A 22,720-nucleotide genomic window follows, 5' to 3' on the forward strand; every position below is an offset into this window, starting at 1 on the left:
GCCTTTGCACTTATTGTCCTCAGCCTAGAATGTCCCCCGTTCTCATTTGTGCACTTCCTCAGAGGAGCCTTCCTTAACCTCCCTTGCTAAAATAGCTCCAAATTTGTTTGTTGAAAGCCCTTATGGCTGAAATTATAGCATATACTGCTGTTGTCTGTCTCCCCACGAGACTATGATATCCTGAGGAGGGACCTTGCTCTCTTGTTTCTCACTATATCGGCAGCACCTGGTTGGTGCTCGGCAAATGCTCGGTGAATGAACCGTAGGACACTGGAAAGACAAAAATCGTCGCTAGTCCTGCCAGCCAAACACTGCCACAATATTCTGATACTTTTTCATTTCAAAGTGACCTTTTCGGGGTCATCACTGTGGTTAGCTGGAGCCCTGGTGGCACAGTGGTTAAGAGCTTAGCTGCTAACCAAAAAGTCGGTGGTTGGAATCTACCTGGTGCTCCTTGGAAACCCTACGGGGAAGTTCTCCTCTGTCCTGTAGGGTCGATGTGAGTCCGAATCAACTCCACAGCAATGGATTTTGGCTTGGTATTGTAATTAGCTACAATGAAGTCAGGCCCTGACTCAGAGTGACCCTACATACAACAGGGTGAACCACTTGCCTGCTCCTGCACCATCCCCGTGATCATCGCACATCACACCATTGTGATCCACAGGGTTTTCGTTGGCTGGTTTTTGGAAGTAGGTCACCAGGCCTTTCATCCTAGTCTGTCTTAGCCCTGAAGTGCCACTGAAACCTGTTCAGCATCATAGCAAGACATAAGCTTACATGGGTGGCGGCCCTGTGTGAGGTGCGTTGGCCGGAGATGGAAGTCAAGTCGCCTGCATGGAAGGCTAGCATTCTACCAATGAAACGCCGATGCACAGCCCTCAATATGCACAAGTTCCCAAATTTTGGCATATAATTTTACCGGATTTCTTGTTTGTTTGTTTTTTTCCTGAGTGGTCCTGTCTTGATTCAGAAGACCGGCGTCACAGTACTATTTTTGCTAATCTGATCGCTAAAAACTGGCTCTTCCTTTCATTTGCATTTCTATGATTTCTTCTTGTGAAGCTGAAAATTTTTCCGTGTTTGATTGCTCATTGCATGATCTCTTTCATAAATCATTCAAGTCCTTTGACTATTTATTTCTTGGAGACTTAGTGTCTTTGTTGTATGAGCTCTTTATATAATAAAGATATTTACTAAAATGTCACGTTCAGGGTCAGATTATCCCATAGGGAAGGTAAGCACTGTGCTTGATGAACAATTTGTAGTGAACAATTTCACGTGGGTCTCACCACATCAAAGGTGGGAAATTGCTTACTACAGATTAGTAAGTAAGCACAAGTAAGCAGGTGCTTACCTTGCTTACTGGGCCATCTGCCCCTGTCAGGGGTTATAAATTTGAAAAGAGGCTTTGGTTCTGTAGGAAGGTGCTATGGGGTTAAGAGAGAGACAGATACCAGCCATACCTAGAAGCAGAATCTTTGACGTGTGAAAAAATGTGAAATTGTTCACCACAGATGACCTGGTAAGCAAGGTAAGCACGTGCTTACCTGGCCTGTTGGATGATCCGCCCCTAAAAACCTCTTTGCCGTAGAGTGGATTCCAAGTCATAGCAACTCTATAGGACAGAGTAGAACTGCCCCATAGAGTTTCCAAGGAGCGAATGGTGGATTCAAAGTGCCGACCTTTTGGTTAGCAGCTGTAGCTCCTAACCACTGCACCACCAGGGCTCCTCCCCAGTTATGTTATAAAAAGTGTGTCATAAAAGCTAGCAGTTCACAGTGGCAGCCTTTTTCTCTACTTCTTGTGGAGCGCAGCTGTAGAATCATTTTCTGTTATTTAGCTTGATTTGCTGCAGTTTGCACCTGGTGTAGTTTTAAAATCTTTAAGGAAAGCTCACCAATAAAAAGCTTCAATAAACTCTCCCTGGACTGATGAAAATAAGTGCATGAATCAGAGTTTCCATTTCCTGCCGGGATAAAAGTATACCTATTGTCTGAAGATGTTAATAAAACAGTTTTGGTTCTGCCGCTCTTGCCAGGCCCTGCAATTAAATGCAGTCACAAAGATAACTCTGTGAAGCAGTAGTGTCAAGTATCAGTTTCCACTTTTCCCAAAGTTAGGTCATTGTTTGCTCACCAAGCAAAGAGATGTGCTTCCTGCCCAGGGCTTTGAACTGGTGCATTCCTGGGGACCCTGTTAAAACGTAGGTTCTGATTTCGTATATCTGGGGAGTGGAAAAGCAAATTCTCAGCAAGGGTTCAAACTGGAATGAACTGGTTTGAAGCCCTATTCATGCTACAGGCCACTTTTGATAAATCCTGAGATACCCCAGATGTCAGATGGCATCAGAGTGACACATTCTGGTGCTGCTTTAGGTGGAAGAAATAGGATGTCTTTATGCCTGTAAGGAAGATTGAAGCCCTGGTGGAGCCGTGGTTAAAAGCTTGGCTGTTAACCAAAAGGTTGGCCGGTTCCAATCCACCAGCTGCTCCTTGGAAACCCTATGGAACAGTTTTACTCTTTTTGTTTTTTTTTTTTTTACAGCAGAAGGATCCAGAAGAAATCAACACAGCAAAAATGGTTAATTTGTGTGTGGCATGTGTGTGTGTGTGCGCACACCTGCTCTGCATAATGAAGGTGTCCCTAGCTGGCACAAATGGCTAAGCACTTGGCTACTAACTAAAAGGTTCGTGGTTCGAATCTACCCACAGGTGCCCTGGAAGAAAGGCCTGATGACCTGTGTCCAAAAGCTGACCCACTGCTGTTGAGTCGATTCCGACTCATAGCGACCCTGTAGGATGGAGTAGAACTGCCCCGCAGGGTTTCCAAGGAGCTCCTGGTGGATTCAAACTGCCAGCCTTTTAGGTTAGCAGCCAAACTCTTAACCACTACACCACCAGGGTTTCCTCTGGAAGCTCACAGACATCACAAACCCAATTCTACTCTGACGTACATGGAGGTCCCAATGAGCCGGAATCGACTCTACAGCGATTGTTTGGTTTTGGTTTGGTCTAGACAAGGAATGGGGCCCTGGTGGCACATTTTTTAAGAGCTCCACTGCTAAACAAGTAGGCAGTTCTACTGTATCCTATAGGGTCATTGTGAGTGGGAATCGACTCAACGGCAGCAGGTTTTGGCTTGGACAAGGAGTAATGAGAACTGTTGTCTAAATCCTTTAAATGCTAATAAAATCCACATTTTGGGTAATGCATTTACTAGGAAAAGAAAAATCAGTGTTACAGGCATTTCAGTCTTTACAACCAGAACAGCAACTAAGGATTGCTGAGATAATTGCACACTGGTTTGTCGACTAGATTGCTGTTTGGACAAGCAGATAGGATAGTTAGGTAGGAAAATCATTTTCTGGTGTTAAAACTTTAGGGTTTCCTGTGAATCCTTGCAGCTTGAGTTACAAGTCTCAGACTGGAAGATCTTGAGGAATCTAGAGAGCCTGAGGCCCACCCGTCAGATTTGGAGCAGCCGGAAGCAGTTATAAGGCTTGAAACGGGAAGGCAGGAGAGTGTGGCTGAATGTGCGTACATCTCAGGTCCCTGTGCCTTATCAGCTGAGCCGGCTGAGAAATTTCCTTATGGTTATTCTCACCCAGAATTGGAATAAAGGGCTCAGTGTGAAATTGGGGTAGTGCAACTTCTTGGTTTAATACTTTACAGATTTTTGGAACCAAATGCACCCTGAAGTGAAAAGCTGCTTTTTTTTTTGCTGACCTTGTTGGACGGCTAATACCGTTTCTGGGAAATAAGAGACACAAGCGGCTCATTGTTGGCAGAAGCTGAGAGAGACACAAGGAGGGCCAGAGACACGTCTGCAGCCCTTTTTTTCCCTTCATTGTATCGTGACTGAGTCAGGGCTGGACCGTGGCTGGGTTTTCTCTCTACCTCTGCAGACATGTGTTTCCTATCAGACAGGGCTGCGTGACACCTGACGTTGGCCAGTTCACATGAGTTACGCCATGTACGGCCCATCAACTGGGAGGAAAAGACCTGCAGCTGCGCTCAGACGTTCTTGACGCTGAAATATTTTTTAAAGATTGGAGCAGCCGGGTGTGCATATATGTCAGAAACAATTTACACCTGTATGTTTTGGCTTCTTCCGGTTGCTGATCATTACTCCCCAAAATCCACGGTGGCCAGAAGGTCTAGTTCAGCCCAAGGGCAGCACTTCTTCCCATTTCAACCTTCCTGCTTCATGGAGTGTAGCTTTTCAAAATTCATTGGGTGTCGTCCATTGTTTTTTTGTGTAAAGGACTAATGAACAAAGCCCTGTATCATTTTCTGTAGAACCATGTCACACAACTAGGGTATCATCAAACACGTGGTTCACATTGATGTCAGCATTTTATAGTGGTGCATAAGTTAAGTAAATTAGTCTGCATTTGACTTTTTCATGAGACAATCGAATTTAACTCTGGAAGTAATTTTTGATTACTGAGGGTGGGCCAGACAGAGCCGTGAGGGGTGCAGCGGACGCCAGGCGCGGCATTCTGGCACAGACTCTGGGCTTCTTTGGCTTGTCACAGTCTGTGGGTGTGATCTGTGCCAAGAAGCTTAACCTTGCAGGTTTCTTCCTCTCTAAAATGTGTGAATTAGTATAAATCATTGGTTTTAAATTGTGTCCCGAGGTCCCATGCCGGGATCTTGGAGGCATGTGAACAGAGCTAAGCTGGGAGATTGGTCTCCTGGTGCTCAGTCTCCAAAAGCTATGGCTAGTCAACGTACTTTAAAAATGTGTTTAATATTTTGACACAACAATTGAGAAATGCCAGTACAAAACCAGGGCGAAAGCAAGACCAAGAGAATTTAGAGAAAATGGCAAAAGGGAGTTCCATTGAAGTGCTTACTCCCCCCACTCCAGCACCACTATAAGCCCCAGACCTTCTACTGAACGAGCCCCTGAAGTGAGGGTTGTCTATGCTTCAAGCCATGTATTGGACTCAGGAGAAAGACCCTACTAAGGAAGTTTGAGTCCCACTAGGAGTGATGTGGCTGTGATCATCTTTAGATGTACAACAAAGTTTTGGAAATGCTGGTGGTGTAATGGTTAAGAGCTATGACTGCTAACCAAAAGGTCTGGCAGTTCAGATCCACCAGGTGCTCCTTGGAAACCGTGTGGGGGCAGTTCCATTCCATCCTACAGGGTTGCTGTGAGTTGAAATCGACTCAATGACAACGTTTTGGTTTTTGTTTTTTAAAAAAGAGGAGTTTGAAAACCAGCGGTTTAAATGGACTAAGGCCCCTTCTGGCCTTTGGTGATGGTACCAAGTACAGTAAATATGTGACCCCCACCTGTAATGAGTGTAGTGGGGAAAGTGATGGATTTCTTAAACCGCTGATTATAAAACAGAGCCCAGGTGGAACAGTGGTTAAGAGCTCAGGTGCTCACCAAAAGGTCAGCAGTTTGAATCCACCAGCCGATCCTTGGAAACCCTATGGGGCAGTTCTACTCTGCCCTATAGAGTTGCTATGGGTCGGAATTGACTTGATGGCAATGGGTTTTTTTTTTTTTTTTTTAAATTAAAAAAGTCTATGGTGATCATCTTACTAGAAATGAAACTGATAATATTTCATTGTCAATTTCTGTCCCATATGCCTGAAGTTTAGTTCAGGGAGCAGCCCTACAATGTCCTATAGGGTCGCTGTAAGTCGGAATCAACTCGAAGGCAACAGATTTTTTTTTTTTTTAATTTATTGTGTATTAGTTGGAGTCCCTGTGTGGTGCCAACGGTTAATGTGCTTGACTGCTAATTGAAAAAGTTGGAGGTTTGAATCCACACAGAGGTGCCTTGGCAATCTACTTCAGACAAATCAGCCATCGGAAATCCTGCGGGGCAGTTCTACTCTGACACATGTGGGTTGCCATGAGTCCCAGTCGACATGATTGCAGCGGATTCTAGTTACGTGCATCAGTCAGTCAGATTTGAAGTGCACTTAAATTATTTTTTGTTCTGTTTTTATAAGGAAGATCCATAGTACTGTGATTGGTTCTAAGGGGCAGGAAGGACATGGCTCTTTCCCAGGACTTGTTTACGAAGAGTACAAATCCAGCCCTGGGGAAGATGAGAGTTAGTTCTTGTACAAGCTTCCATTCACTGTGTTTGGCTCAACCCAAAGGAAAGGTATCCTGAGTTTCATGTATCGTAAGTAGTACACGATATCTTTACAAAGTTACTGAGTCAGAGGATATGTAATATTCCCTCTCTGATTATCAAGTAACTTGGGAACAAAAGGAGGACAACCCTCTGGTTGTAATCCAGGGAGGATCCACTGGCAGCTAATCTGGGCAGCCTGACCTTGGTCGACGTCTGGTTATCTTTCTAAGGGAAGACATTAGGATGGAAATGGGAGGCTTGGGTTCTACTGCCATGAATTAGCTTTGTGGTCGTGGGCAGTCACAGCCACAGGCCAAGGGGGACCAACCACCTTGTTTGCTCAGGACTTTGCTGGTTTAGCACTGCAAATCTTGCATCCTGAGAAACCCTTCTCTCCCAGGCAAACCTGGACGGTTGGTCACTCTCTGTGACAAGCATCTGTTTCAGCATTTGTAGAACGGGTACGGAGAATGAGGTGGTAGGAAAGCTTTCAGGCCTAACAGTCTCGCCCCAGTGGCCAGTGTTCTCCTCTCATAGTATGTTGAGGCTCCTGGAAGGTGGTTCTGATGCAATTCATATGGATTTATTAGTCCAAACATCAAAATGAATTGCACACCTGTTCCAGGAGGAAGTTTCCCAGGTCCCAGATCAGGTGTGTATCGCCCAGCGTGTGTGTCTGAATGTTGCACAGCCATCTATTTTAAGGAAATTGCACTGAGGTTTTCAGAACAATGTTAGTTTTTCCTCTTCCCAGTCCCACAGGATGATGTTGGAAGGGTTATTTGGAGCAGTTAATGTTACTATAAGGACCTCTGGTGGCACAGAATTTAAAGCACTCCACTGCTAACCCAAGGTCAGCTGTTCGAACCCACCAACAGCTTTGCTGGAGAAAAGACCTGGCCATTTGCTCCTGTTAAAGATGACAGCCTAGGAAACCCTATGAGGCAGTTCTACTCTGTCACATGGGGTTGCTGTGAGTCAGAATCGACATTACTGAACAACAACAATGTTATGTTATCATAGAAGCAAAAAAAAAAAGCCTAAAGGATTATTTTGAATGTTGTTGTTAGGTGCTGTCGAGTCAGTTCCGACTCATAACGACCCTATGCACAACAGAACGAAACACTGTCCGGTCCTGCGCCATCCTTACAATTGTTGTTATGCTTGAGCTCATTGTTGCAGCCACTGTGTCAGTCCACCTCATTGAGGGTCTTCCTCTTTTCCGCTGACCCTGTACTCTGCCAAGCATGATGTCCTTCTCCAGGGACTGATCCCTCCTGACAACATGTCCAACGTATGTAAGACGCGGTCTCGCCATCCTTGCTTCTAAGAAGCATGCTGGTTGTACTTCTAAGACAGATTTGTTCATTCTTTTGGCAGTCCATGGTATATTCAGTATTCTTCGCCAACACCATGATTCAAAGGTGTCAACTCTTCTGCGGTCTTCCTTATTCATTGTCCAGCTTTCACATGCATATGATGCGATTGAAAATACCATGGCTTGGGTCAGGCGCACCTTAGTCTTCAGCGTGACATCTTTGCTCTTCAACACTTCGAAGAAGTCCTTTGCAGCAGATTTGCCCAATGCAATGCATCTTTTGATTTCTTGACTGCTGCTTCCATGGCTGTTGACTGTGGATCCAAGTAAAATGAAATCCTTGACAACTTCAATCTTTTTTCCATTTATCATGATGTTGCTCATTGGTCCAGTTGTGAGGATTTTTGTTTTGTTTATGTTGAGGTGTAATCCATACTGAAGGCTGTGGTCTTTGATCTTCATGTGTCTGTCAGTTTGTTGTACTGTGGGGGCTTGTGTGTTGCTGTGATGCTGGAAGCTATGCCACCGGTATTCAGATACCAGCAGCGTCACCCATGGAGGACAGGTTTCAGCTGAGCTTCCAGACTAAGAGAGACTAGGAAGAAGGACCTGGCAGTCTACTTCTGAAAAGCATTAGCCAGTGAAAACCTTATGAATTTTGAACGTACGGAACTAAATTTAGCAAGATTTTGCTCACCACCTGTGAAAATGGATATACAAGTTAAACCATCTTTGAAATAAGTTAAACCATCTCATTGAGTCAACTTGCTTGTGAAGAACTTCTGCAGGTATTCTGGCAGTCTTTTATAACCCTTGCTTTTCCTGGATTTTGCTGTGCTTTGTCATTTTGTGTCTTGACCAGCAGTAGGTAAGTCCAGGCACATGAAACCACTTTGTTCCACATCCACTAGGTGCCATTTTCACTTCCTGGCTCTGCGTCCTGAGCAGCTGCTTACTTCCCTTTCAACAGTTGAGCACACAATAGGAGCTTAGTGAAAGCTAATTCTGTTCAATCAGTATCCATCCACAGTTGCAGTGGACCAGCATTTGCCAGTATTCCTACTCAGAAGAACACTGGTCTTGCAAGTTTAAGAAATGCTGCCTTTATATCTCTGTCTTGGAAAATCTTAATGCCCATTAGTTTATTCAAGGCTCTGAGAAATATACTGCAGTGAAATAAATGCTTATCACTTTGTTTGGCCCAACATTTCCAGGTCTTACTTGCCCAGGGAATACTTCTGGGAATGTTTTTTTTTTTTTTAGCTCAACACCTATTTACTCCGATGGAACACACTACAGACTCTACTTACTTTTGAATGCTCTATCATTTCTTTTATCCTATATAAACCAATTCATGGTGAGTATTAAAGGCACATTGGGTGCACAGTAAATACACCCACAAAAACACGTTTTATTTTTAGAGCAGTTTTAGAAAAATTTAGAAGATAATAAAGACTTCCCATGTTTCCATATACCCCCTACCCAGTTACCCCTATTATTAACATCTTATATTAATTGGGTATGGTACATTTGTTATGATTAATGAACCAATATTGATATATTATTATTAACTAAAATTCATGCTTTATTTACATTTCCTTCGTTTTTACCTGATGTCTTTTTCTCTTCTGGGATCCTACCCAGGATACCACATTACATTGAGTGGTCATGTCCCCTTAGGCTCCTCTGGGCTGTGACAGTTCCTCAGACCTCCCTTGTTTTTGATGATCATGACAGTTTTGAGAAGTACTGGTCAGGCATTCTGTAGGACATTCCTCCGTTGGAATTTGTCTGACTTTTTCTCATGAGTAAACAGGTTATGGATTTTGCAGAGGAAGACCGCAGAGATGAAGTATCATTTTCATCTCATCATATCAAGGATACATACTGTGAACGTGATTTTTCACTGTTGATAGTGACTTCGATCACCTGGCTAAGGTAGTGCTTATCAGGTGTCTCCGCTGTAGAGTTACTTTTATTTATCCCTTTCCATAATGTGGAGCCCTGATAGCACAATGGTTAAGAGCTCAGCTGCAAGCCAAAAGGTCAGCAGTTTGAATCCACCAGCTGCTCTTTGGAAACCCTATGGGGCAGTTCTACTCTGTCCTATAGGATTGCTATGAGTCGAAATCGACTCAACGGCAGTGGGTTTTGGGTTTCCATAATGCACTCTTCGGAAGGAAGTCACCGTGTACAGCCCACATGCAAGGAGGATGGTGTATCTACATAAATTGTTGAAATTCTTCTCCATGGGAGATTTGTCTCTTTTCTCTGTTTGTTTATTTATGTATTCAGCAATTTATTTTCCTGAGTATGGACTCGTGGATATTATATTTTTATTAAACTAATGAACTCTAGTCGACGCCATGTGAAACTATCTTCATTATTGGTGGAGCAGAAGTGTGGTTTGGGAACAGGCGATTGGACGTGAAAAAGCCTTAGAGCACTTGGGGAGGCCTTATTCATTAACTTAAGTGGAATTGTGCCTTTTGACATTTTGACGAAGGCACATATTGTTAGATGTTCAGCTCAGAGTGCCCAGAATAGAGACACCTCAGCTGAGAAGTTTGTTGTCAGAAAGAGAGAGGAGCCTGAGAACAGGGCGAGAAATGCATGACCAACTACGGCTATTCCTCTTCACCCTCCTCAGACTCACATGTGGACTGGGGAGAAGGATTTACAGAGGGTAAAGTAATTTCCCTGTCTTTCTAGGGCTTAAGGGTCATCGAGCCATTGGAGCACTGGTTGTCCTTTTCCATAATCTTCTCAGAGCCAGCCCCCTGCAACCAGTGATGGTTTCTATATTTGAGCCTAACCTTACACTTTTGTTTTCTTCACTTGGTATTGTATGTGTGTGTTTAACCAAAGCCTATTTTTAAAATGAGGGAAGAAAGCCCAGGACACAGAAAAAGCAAGCAACTGAACCTCTCTAAAGCCAAAAAGACATTTGTCAAACATTCCAGGAGGCGCGCTGGGCAGCCTCGGATTCACTGGCCTCCCTCCTCGTCTGCAGCTCCTGGCTGGTGGAAGCTGCCAAAGCACTCTCTCTACGAGCTGTTGCTCTCTGTTCCTGGTGCTGCAAAAGCCAAAAATTAAGGAGCAAAGGCTTTGCCTTTTCCATGTTTGCTTCTTATAGAGCAAATGACGTGCAGGCCTAAGCACTGAGTGGGGCCCTCCCTGGCCTTGTGCATACTCCTGGGGCTTTGCAGAAAAAGGGACCAACTGCGTTTGCTGGGATGGGTTGGAAGGTGCATCAGTGTACACTGTTCCTGCAGCATTTACCAGAGGGTCAGGTCCAACACGAATAACCCTCACCCCTCCCCATTCCCGTGCTGGCTGATTGCTTCACCAAGGAGTCGCCAAGGACGCAGCTCTTGAATTAAAAGGGTGTTCACGTCTCAGATGTTGTGGAGTTTGTTTTTCTTGGTGTATTATTTTATATCGAATACCACCAATGCAATGTGGAGTCCTGGTGGCGAAGTGGTTAAGAGCTCAAGTTGCTAAACAGATGGGTGGCAGTTCGAATCCACCAGCGGCTCCTTGGAAACTCTATGGGGCAGTTTTACTCTCGTTGGAATCGGCTTGACAGCACACAACAACAGTGAAATGTTTCTGGTCACTTATCCACAGAGCATGATATGTCTATTTCCAAACACAAAGGACAAAGCCAATTACCAAAAAAAAAAAACAGAGAGAAGAAAAAGATAAATGATAGGGATTTAAATTCTGAACTGTCTTGGAAGGAAAGAAAAATAGATGTTCCTGTTTTAGTTTTGATGCATTCCTGTTTCGATGGAGAAATCTTCTGTTTGGGTTATTCCCTTTTGTGGGGACTGGCAAAGGTCTAGAACTGACGAGGTCTTTCGCCTTTTTAAGGCAGTTTGTGGCAGTCTGCCCTTAATCCGGTTTGGCTTCAAATAGTGCGTTTGGAATACTCGTCTTTTTTTTTTTTTTTTTTTTTTCATCTTAAGCGGAACTGTTGTTCTCTCCCTAAAATGTGCTGGAATATTATCCCAAAGAGTGTTTTGTTCATTGCAAATTTAGTTGCCTTCCCCTGCTTTCCCGAGGATTCATTCCTGTTTATCTCTTGTTAAGCCTCAGTCCCTCCTGTGCCCCCCAGGTTCCTCGATGTCTCTCTGAATAGCTAGCCAAAGCAGTGTTTTGTTTTTTATAATTTATTTTATTTTTGTTGTTGCTGGAAGTATAAACAGCAAAATCATACAGCAATTCAAGTTTCTGCATGTACAATTTGGTAACGTTGAATACACTCTTCGGTTGTTGTAACCATTATCACCCTACTTTTCTGAGTTTTTCTCCCCTATTAACATAAACTTACCGTCCCCTAAGGTTCCTGTCTACTCTTTCAAGTTGCTGTTGTCAATTTGATTCCATATAGATAGATCTTAAAGATCATAATGCTCAAGGCAGACATTCTTTAATGTGACGCTAAACTCTTGTTTGGTTTTAAGAAGACTTCAGGAAATATTTTTGGTTTAAGATTTAAAGATTATCTTAGGGCAATAGTTTTGGGGATTCATCCAGCCTCCATGGCCCCAGAAAGTCTGAGGCCATGAGAATTTGAAATTCTGTCCTACATTTGCCCCTTTTGATCAGGATTCTTCTATGGAATCTTTGATCAAAATGTTTGGTAATGGTAGCTGGGAAGAATGCAACCAGCAATGAAGTTCGTGAGCTTCTGTCGCAGAGCAAACTGACTGATGATTGAACTAAAGAGCTGCCGGGAGCAGAGGTTTAGCCACAAGCTGAATTGTGGGCACTGAGTTAGGACGTCTGGTTTCTAGGCCGCTGACCAGTTTTATGACCTTTACTAAATTCACTCTTTCTCTGGGTGTTGGTTTCCTCATCCGTACAATGAAGGAGGGGGTTTCACAGGTGGGCTCTTAGCTTTGACTGTCTTGATTATATCTAAGCCTATTCCAAAAAACCCAAACCCATTGCCACTGAGTCTATTCTGACTCATGGCGATCCTATAGGACACAGTAGAACTGCCCCATAGGGTTTCCAAGGGGCATCTGGTGAATTCAAACTGCCGACCTTTTGATTAGCAGCCGAGCTTTTAACCATTGCACCACCAGGGCTCCAAGCCTTATTTGTTGTTTCTTAAATAATTTGGGGGTTACTGCCTTTTACTCCACCAAGAAAATGTTGAGTTTAATGCATACATTGCCGTGTTATTGCTTTATGTTTTTTACCTTCATATTTTCATTTATGTTTTACATAAGCAATAAGTGCAATTAGGAAAAATTCAAACAGTACAGCAGAAGAAAAGGAAGCTCTCCCAGCCCAGACACCCAATTTCCTCTCCAGAGGCACCCATTGCTGCCAGTTTCTTGTGTACCCTTCTAGAGGGATTTGGTGCGCACACATAACCACAGGTAGTGACATACCCATGCACACAGTTCTGCCCTTGGGTTTTTTTCCCCTCTGAACAATGTTTCTTAGAGATTGTTCCATGTAAGTAGCTGCTACCTAGCAATCCTCTGGATGGATGGTCTATGGTCACCCACAGATAGACGTTAAGATTCTTCCTAGTCTTTTGCTGTTATAAAGAATACTGCAGTGAACATCCTCCTACGTACTTCTCTGTTGATTTGTGCTTTACGCTGAAAACAAAGCCACTGTGTGAATTCCACTCTTTCCCAGTCTCTACAGTTAATAACCAGAGATCTTTCATCTGAATGATCAAATCTCAACTACATGGGGGCAAAAAAACCCCAAAAAACAGCATCTCCACCATTCTTCCCTGTGAACATCTCTATAAAGGCTGGTATTTTGAAGCCTAGTGAAAATCGTTTTGGGAGAGCTCTTCTCCAAGTCTTAAGCCCCCCAGATAAGAGTCCAGACGTTAATAAAATCTGCTAATCAACATCCAGTTGTGTGTGGAGGTGAATAGCAGAGTACATTGTGAGTAAACCCAATGCGGCATTTTGTACACTGACAAGGGCAGCCTACCTGCGTCGACGATCATGATCCTCCTCCAATCTATTTATCACGTCAGTAAGGTTACCTGACCTGAATCTTGGCTTTTTTTTTTTTTTTTCTCAACATATCTATACAAATTGTTGTTAGGTGCTGTGGACTCGGTTCCGACTCATAGCGACCCCAGGTACTACAGAATGAAACACTGCCCCGGTCCTTCGCCATCCTCACAATCATTGTTATGTTTAAGCCCATTGCTGCAGCCACTGTGTCAATCCATCTCGTTGAGGGTCTTCCTCTTTTTTGCTGACTCTGTACTCTACCAAGCATGATGTCCTTCTCCAGGGACAGATCCCTCCTGATAACGTGTCCAAAGTATGTAAAACAGTCTTGCCATCCTTCCTTCTAAGGAACCTTTTCGTTGTACTTCTTCCAATACAGATTTGTTTGTTCTTTTGGCAGCCCATAGTATGTTTAGTATTCTTTGCCAACACCAAAATTCAAAGGCGTCAATTCTTCTTGAATCTTCCTTATTCATGGACCAGCTTTTGCATGCATATGATGTGATTGAAAACACCATGGCTTGGGGTCAGGCACACCTTAGTTTTCAAGGTGACATCTTTGCTTTTCAAAACTTTACAAATATACAAATTAGCATAGAGTTAATAATTTGTGTATTCTAAGCCTATTTTTTTCTAACCTGGGGATTTCCGATATTAGAAATATTCAGTTTACACATTTTTCTTACAGCTCAACAGGGCATCTTTTTTGTCTATGGAGATTATATAAGAAAGTGGGCACATATTTCTTCAGAAGATTCAGAAATGCCTATCCCCTGAAATACTCACCATATTCCCATTATGCCTCCCTCTATGCCTCCCTCCTCTGACCTGAAATGTTTTATGATTTAAGCCCTTTGCATATCTGGATTTCATCTTACTTGAATGTGTAACCCCTGACCGCCCTCCACAGTTCTTCGAATAGGGATGGTAATTATGCTCTAACCAGCTGTGGAAATGAAAGACTCATTTCAGGTAATTTGGTATCAATCGAATTAATTTGACTGTACTTTTTTTTTCTTCCAGTTTTTAAACTAAGAGCAAAAGATGTGCCCAACTGGTTTCATTCATTCATTAGATCAGTTACTGAGGTCCCCCTGTGTGCCAGGGGTGGTACCAGGAGCTGAGAGTCCTTTTGTAGTGGGGTTAATTCTGAAAAGAAAACCTGAAACGTTTAGGCAGTGTATGTTAAATATTCTTACTTTCCCTCTTGGTATTTGTTATTGAGCAGAGGGTTGTCAATTTATCCAAACCCTCTGTGACCCCTTCCTATTTGTTACCTGAACAACCTTTGGGCCCAGGTGCTACCTATTTGCTATTGAAGGCAGGATGTATTTAGAGAGTTGCTCTTGGTTTCAGCAATTGTTCCCGCGTTTCAGTCTGAAGAGCAGCAGAGGTCAATTGAAAGAGCAAGTGGATGAGGTGTCAGGGGCCTCAATTTTGGTCCTGGTTCTGCCTGATGCTATCCAAGGCACGTCTCTTTATCTCTCTGGGTGACAGTTCTGTAAAATAAAGGGACCGGACAAGATCATCTCTAAAGTTCCTTACACTGCCTACCATTCTAGCCTTCCACAATCTGTCAAGTCAATTCTGACTCATAGTGACCCTATACGACAGAGCAGCACTTTCCCATAGGGTTTCCAAGGAGCGGCTGGTAGATTCGAACTCCTGACCTTTTGGTTAACAGCTGAGCTCTTAACAGCTGAGCTCTTAACCACTTAACCACCAGGGCTCCTTCCACAAACCAAGCAAAAAAATCCATCTCATTCTTTCACACATCCCTACCACCAGCCTGTTCGTTTCTCTATGGGCAGAAGTTGTTCATCCAGCTTCAAACCCAGTGCCTGGCGAAAAACGGGAATACGATAAAAATTTGAGTCAGTGTATGAATGAAGAAATGAATTTTTTACCCCATTCCCACCCCCATCTTGGGGAAGTCCCTGCTTCGGAATTCTTCCTCAAGGAAACCAATTCTTTGGCAGAAAACCTTCAGTGTTGGTATGGTCTTTAGAATAAATGTATGCACACATGTACATTCATTTTTATGTGTGTATATGCATATACCTATATGACCACATACCTTGTTCATTCATGCATACATATGTACATATTCCAGAATCTAGCCATGTGATTCTGTTTTCATACAGCCCCGTTTTGTGACCTAGCCACAATACCTGGTTCTTGGCCACAAGGTGATGATAGGTAGATATGTCTGTGTTGCTAGCACAGCACTAACTTCAGTGCCATTTGAAATGTGAGATATACATAGTTGATTGGGGCTAGTTATAAAACATATTTTCACATATCTATAGCAAAATAAGGAGCCCTGGTGATGTAGTGGTTAAGAGCTCGGCTGTTCGAATCCACCAGCTGCTCCTTGGAAACCCTATGCAGTATTTGTCCTCTTTCCTGTAGGGTCACTATGAGTCAGAATCGACTCAGTGGCAACGGGTTTTAATTTTTTATAGCATAACGAAGATCTAAGTTATTTAACTTTTGGATTTTCAGTAAAATATGCCAATAATTTTATCACCTAAAAGTATGATACCCAATATAGCAAAAATTGAGGTCTTTTCTCAGAAATGAAGTGAGCATGTAAAATTTTACTGTATTGTTTTGGGGCCTGACCTATGTGCAAATAGACTGAAAAGCATGTTTTCCGTTATTTTGGATGTTAAGCAAATTTGGCTGGTAAACTGTTTTGGAAAAAAAAAAAAAAAAACTAGCACTTTTAAAGATTCGTTTTGTGTGGGGATGCCAAAGGTATGATTTGGTGAAGGATTTAAAAATTCTTTTCTAAACTGAAGTTCTCCAGGCTGATATTAAAAATGTTGGTAAATTCTGATAGACAATTTTTAAAAGCTTCAACAACTTCCAGTGCCTTTATCCAGTCACAAGTGTGGTTAACATTTTTGTATGATTTCTTTCTCCTTATTTCTTACTTTTGCAAAAATTGAAACATTTGTTCCTGAGCTTAGTTCATGATTCTTTGGGGCATCATTTTTTAAACAAAACATTAACAAGGTGACGGTTGGGTGTAGGTCTCTGATCTACCAAACCAAACCAAACCAAACCCATTGCCATTGAGTCAATTCTGACTCATAATGATCCTATAGGACAGAGTAGAGCCACCCCACCGGGTTTCCAAGGAGTGTCTGGTGGTTTCGAACTGCCAGCCTTTTGGTTAGCAGCCGAGCTCTTAACTACTGCTCCATCAAGACTCGAAGGTCTCTGATTTAGGTGCTGTGTTTAACATGTCAATCAATTCATTCATCCATTCCAGATATTATTGTGTACTGACCATGTCTCAAGGAACGCACACCCTCCTTAGCTCTGCCATAAACATACAGATTGTCTCAGAAAGTGCACACACACCCAGATGTCCTGGTGAAATGATAAGTTATGGTAGCCTCTGTGGGATTTCCTCATGATCATTAGATTCTGTGTAAGGTTTACAATGTGCTCTGGACATAGGGAAGGTGTGAAGTAAGAGTTTAAACGGAACAAAAAAACAGAGACTAGGTGAGTCAGGAGTGAGGCCAGTATCTGAGCCTCCATGAATTGAATTAAGGTAATAATTGTTGAAACAGTAATGGTTAACAATAAAGTACTTTGGAAAGAATCTCAGGCATCTATACTCTAGAGCACAAAGCATTCAGATGGTCTCTTTTTGATAACGTGTTATAGGTCTGGTCATTAATCTGTATGTTTTTCCTTCCTGCAGTGATGAATCACCAACACCAGCAGCAAATGGCACCCAGTAGCCTGAACCAGCAGAATCACCCTACTCAGAACCCACCGGCAGGGCTCATGAGCATGCCCAACGCGCTGACCACTCAGCAGCAGCAGCAGCAGAAACTGCGACTGCAGAGGATCCAGATGGAGAGAGAGAGGATTAGGATGCGCCAGGAGGAGCTCATGAGGCAGGTATGGCCTTCTGAAGTGCCAGGTGGAGCCTCCGTGGCCTTTGTTGGTGCCAAGGCTGCTGGTGTGTGTTTGCAATCAGGGTAAACCTTTCTCTGGAAGTGCTGAGGGCCTGGAATTCTACTCCTAACCTCATGGCTAGAATCCAATTTCTCTTCCCAACATTCTGTCTGCACTGTCTTCAGAGCCAAATTTATGAGTGCAAGGTCTAGTTATATTAGTATGGCTGCCCTTGGCTTCCACTGCTGGCCTTTGGAAAGAGAGAAAAGAGAAACTGGAGAGAAAAGGGCATGTTTCAATTACCTATTGCTGCATAACAAATTTTCCAAAACCTAGTGGCTTAAAACAATAGCCATTTTATTATGTCACATGATTATGTGGGTCAGGAATCAGGGCAGGGCTCAGCTGGACTATTCTTCTGCTCTGTGTGATATTGACTGAGGCCAGCGTGGTGGTTGGGCTGGTCTGGAGGGTCCCAGATGGCTTCAGTCAAGTGTGTGGCACCATGGTAAGGAAAGCTGGAAGAATGGGCTTAGCCTGGAGCCATCTACATGTGACATCTCCAGCATGGCAGTCTCAGGGTAGTGGGATTTATTACATGGCGGTTCACATCTCCCAGAGACAGTGTTCCCAGAGACAGGAACTGGAAGCTGCCAATTTCCAAGGGTCTGGTTCTGGAAACTATCACAGAGTCACTTTCGCCATATCCTCTTGGTCAAAGCAGTCACAGAGCCCACCCAGATTAAGGCAGGTAGTGAAGGGGAGATTCCGTGGAAGGAAGAACAGAGAATCTGCAGCCATCTTTGATCCGCTGCAGTACATGAGAAAGAATTGGGAAAATTGAAGGGAGAAGGAGAGAAGAAAATGGCTTACATCATGGACTCTGATAAAGAGCTCTGTAAAATTGCCTGGACGTGGATCAGCTGTCTTTGTCCCATTCTCCACTCATTCACTTGTGTGTTTAATCCGTCAACAGAATGTTGCCTTATGTCTACTGTGGGTCAGGCTCAGTGCTACAAGTCCAAAAACGAATGAAAGAGAACCCTAAAGAAAGCCACAGTTTTCTCCCCACTTCCGTGGCTCAGTCTCTGGGAGAGTGGTGCTTTCTTCTGTGTTGCAGAACTAGTGTAACTCATGTTTGCAGGTCTCATAAGTTTTGCTGGCTACATTTTGGGGAGGAAACCTTCGGTTTATTGTTCTAATTCTTCAGACTTTGCTTTATGACTCATCTGGAGCGGGATACGTGGGTAGCTTCCTTTCTGTGGTTTAAGGAAATAGGCTGTTTGAACTGTTCCAGAAACCTTTATTCCTGGGCAGGGGATGTTAGGGTAAACATGACTTTTTTTTCTTCAGTTACATCTGATGCTTTAAAAAATACACATTGACTTCCATAAACGAATAATATCTTTCTTATCAAATAAGTTTTAGAGCATATATACTATACTGTCTATTATTTAAAATACATGATGAATGAAAATGATTTCTTAAAAGTGGACTTTGAAAATGAGGGAAATAAATATAAATTGTGGCTTGTTGTCCGGCTGGATGTTCCTCCAAACTGGAGGGATACAAGTTTACAGTATAACTACAGTTGTACTGTATCCTGAGGATTTGTGTCTGAACTTCCATGGTTATTTCAGGATAAGAGTTCTTTATACCGTTTTTAGAAATACAGTATCATGTTTCTTGGCAGGAAATAATTATATTATTGTTTTCTGTCTTTGGATAATAATTCTATTTGGAATAATTTTTATAATGTAGAGTAAATTACACAGTGTTACAGTACCACTTATAAAGTCCTAGTTTATATTTCGATGAACCTTAATTAATTTTTTTTAGTTTTTTTTTTTTTTTACACAAAGCTGCGACCGTTCTGCAAAGAGTGATTTGTTTCTCGGCTTCGGCCTTTCTCTGTGTTTTTCTTGTCCCACCCCCTTCTTTCCCACAGAAAGCATTTCTGGAAAGGGGTGGGGAGACGTGCCCCAAATTATTTCCTTTATTCAGACTGTAGGTGCCTTGGAACCAGATCGTAGTACTGATGGTTCGTATTACAGAAATACCAACCAAGTTCCTTAAATGCTGATCCCTAAGGACTGTGGAACTCAGAGCGTTTTGCTGCACGACAGTGCACAAGTCCACCGTATAGGACTGCAACAGGAAAATGGCGTCCAGATTCTGCTAGAGAGTCTCACCAAATTTCTGAGAGAGAGTGAGAGGTTAAGGGGATGAGATAGAATGGATGGTTCTGATATCTTCCATTTTATTACGGAGTACAGGAAAAAAGGTCTAAATACACTTTAATTGTGGAAGTTTTTCTCACCCATCCAGAATCAGCCTACTCCTTGTTGTCAAAGATACTATCTAAGCCCACACAATAAATGGTGTTGGAAGTGTCCTGTGGTAGTTCTCTGGGTGTTTGCCAACATCCCTGATTGTGTGTTATGTATAACATCTTGGTGATTTTCTGCCTCGCTGTTTGTACTTAGGCCACTTCAGGGGCAGGGAAGTGGACTGGAAGTATAAGTGACGTCTGGCCCACCTGTTTAGCTGCATTTGTCAAAACTCAGAGCTGTACTGCAAACAGTGAATTTTACTGTTTGTAAATAGAAAATAAAATAAAAGCTACCACACAAAAACCCAAAACATACATTCATTGTAGAAAATGTGTAAAATACTCAAAAAACAAAGAAGAAAATAATAATCACCCCTACTTTTACTTGGAGCCCTAGTGGCGCACTGATTAAGAGCTCAGCTGCTAACCAAAAAGTTGGCAGTTCAAACCCACCAGCCGCTCCTCGGAAACCCTTTGAAACGGTTCTACTCTGTCCTATAGGGTTGCTTTGAGTCGGAATCGACTCGACGGCAATGTGTTTGGTTTGGTTTTAATCTCTTCACCTAGCTTTGGACCTCTGTTAAAAGTTTTGAAAGTTATTAAAAATAAGTGTGACCATTTTAGTACTCTCTTCTAACTTTCAATAGTGTACCATCAGGCAAGGGATTTGGTTTGGCTTTCTTTTTTCTGTTACTTAGAGCTGCCATGAAGATGTTGGTGGTTTTTTCCCAGTCTTTTTGTCTTTATCTTCATGTGTACTTTGTTTTTTAAAACAGAAATGGTAGTATATTATGATACTGTTTTGTAACCTCTTCTTTCTTAATATACTGGGAAGTCATTTGTTTATTCTGTACCAGTAATGGAAATTGGACTGTGACTTTCAGTGGGAATTGACTCAACAACAGCTGGTCGTGATGGTAGATCTTAAGCTATGGGGCTGCCTGGAACCTTCCATATATCAGGACTGAACAAAAAGTTTAAAATAAGAGCCACACATACCCACATTGACTAGAGAATATTTTGCTGTTCTAGCTTAAGATTCAACACGGCATTTGCTCAAGTCTCATAAAGGGCATGACTGCAATTTTACCAAATGAAGTGGAAAATTTTAGTAACTGTTAAGAATTGAGAAACGGGCTTCTCAGTCCCTGTTTACGCATGTAAAAGAACAATTCCTTGACAGGAAAACAGACTCATAGCTTTATCTGAGGGAAGTATTTCTTTCCATGCATATAGTCATTTAAATAAAAAGCTGTGGGGCCTTCTGCCTCCATTTTAACCCAAGGCCTTCCTGTCAGCTCCCAGAGCCTGGAAGACTGTAAGTGGCGAAGTCTTTGCTCCCCCTTGCTCCTTCTCCAGGGGCGGCATTGTTGAGAAACTGTTATTATTCCCAAACAAATTCAGCACTGTTTTTACCTCCATCCTTTCCTTAATTGGGGGTTGGTAGACTGGAGAATGCAGCTTGTCAAACAAAAATGCTGACTAAGCCTGGCCTCTGGTTGCCTGGGCAACGGGGACGAGGCAAGAGAGTTTGGGCTGGAGAATGCAGAATTCTTTTGGCAGGTCTCACAGATTTCTGTTCAGCTTGACAGCCACTGCCGAGTCTGACTGGCCAGCTGGCCCCTCTCACAACCATTCCTGACCAAGGGCTCCATGGAGGGACACACCCGGCTGTGAGCAGAGCTGGCCTGGAGAAGCTTATGAGGTCTGTTTCTTGTTATGTGAAGAATAGCTCTTTGGAGAGGTTAAAAAGTGTCACATCACAGCAGATCATGAAGCGCTAACGGTGGCTATTTTATAAAGAGTTAGTCTTTCAGAACATGGCACTGCATTTTCACTTTTAGAAAAAAATACCCTATGCAGGTTTCAGAGTTGATGGAGACATCAAAAGTCATTTCCTCCAACACTTAGTCAATATATAGGTCCTTCTAGAGTAACTTGGGGATCCCTGCTGGCACAGTGAGTAAGAGCTCAGCTGCTAACCAAGAGGTCAGCAGCCGCTCCTTGGAAACCCTATGGGGCAGTTCTACTCTGTCCTGTAGGGTCGCTATGAGTCGGAATCAACTTGATGGCAACGGGTTTGGTTTGCTTTGGTTTTCTATAGGAACTTGGAGGACCCTGGATGGCATAATGCTTCCGTCAAGATTACAGCCAGGAAAATCCTATGGAGCAGTTCTAGTCTGTAAAACACAGGGTCACAATGAGTCGACTGACTCCACGGCAGCCGGCAACAACAGGAACAACACAGTAGCTTGGTTGTTGAAGTTCATCCATTTATTTATTTGTTCAACAAATTCCCAAGGCACTAAACACACAGCAGTGAGCAGACAGACCTGGTCCCTGCCATCGAAGAGCTTCCGTTCCAGCTTTCTTCATGTTTTATCTGCCTACAAGTCTTAAAAATAATCAGTTTTCTAAAATGTTCTGGTCTTCTCTTGCTGAGGAACAATACCAACTCAAGTCCTATTAAAAGCACCCCTTTGAGCATTTGGGGACCATGGTTTCAGGGAACATCTAAGTCAGTTGGCATAATAAAATCTATTAAGAAAACTTTCTGCATCCCACTTTGGAGAGCGATGTCTGGGGTCTTAAACGCTAGCAAGCAGCCATCAATTGGTCTCAACCCACTTAGAGCAAAGGCGAATGAAGAACACCAAAGACACAAGGTAATTATGAGCCCAAGAGACAGAAAGGGCCACATAAACCAGAGACCACATCAGCCTGAGACCAGAAGAACTAGATGATGCCCAGCTACAGCCTCTGATTGCCCTGACAGGGAACACAACGGAGAATCCCTGATGGAGCAGGAGAACAGTGGGCTGCAGACCTCAAATTCTCATAAAAAGACCAGACTTAATGGTCTGACTGAGACTGGAGGAACCCTGGAGGTCATGGCCCCCAGACCTTCTGTTAGCCCAAGACAGGAACCATTGCCAAGGCCAACTCTTCAGACAGGGATTAGACTGGACTATAGGACAGAAAATGATACTGGTGAGGAGTGAGCTTCTTGGATCAAGTAGACACATGAGACAATGTGG

General features: G+C 43.0%; 1 protein-coding gene across 2 annotated transcripts in view; it reads left to right on the forward strand.

Annotated features, from left to right (window-relative positions):
* WWTR1 (WW domain containing transcription regulator 1) overlaps positions 1-22,720 on the forward strand; it is a 149,189-nt gene that overhangs the window by 109,710 nt on the left and 16,759 nt on the right. For both annotated transcript variants that reach the window (XM_049867498.1, XM_049867497.1), the window contains exon 4: positions 17,151-17,353. In XM_049867498.1, the coding sequence (XP_049723455.1) occupies positions 17,151-17,353 (203 nt within the window). The remainder of the gene's footprint in view (positions 1-17,150; positions 17,354-22,720) is intronic.

This window comes from Elephas maximus, chromosome 23 (genome assembly GCF_024166365.1).
Source record: "Elephas maximus indicus isolate mEleMax1 chromosome 23, mEleMax1 primary haplotype, whole genome shotgun sequence".
NCBI classification, from domain to species: Eukaryota; Metazoa; Chordata; class Mammalia; order Proboscidea; family Elephantidae; genus Elephas; species Elephas maximus.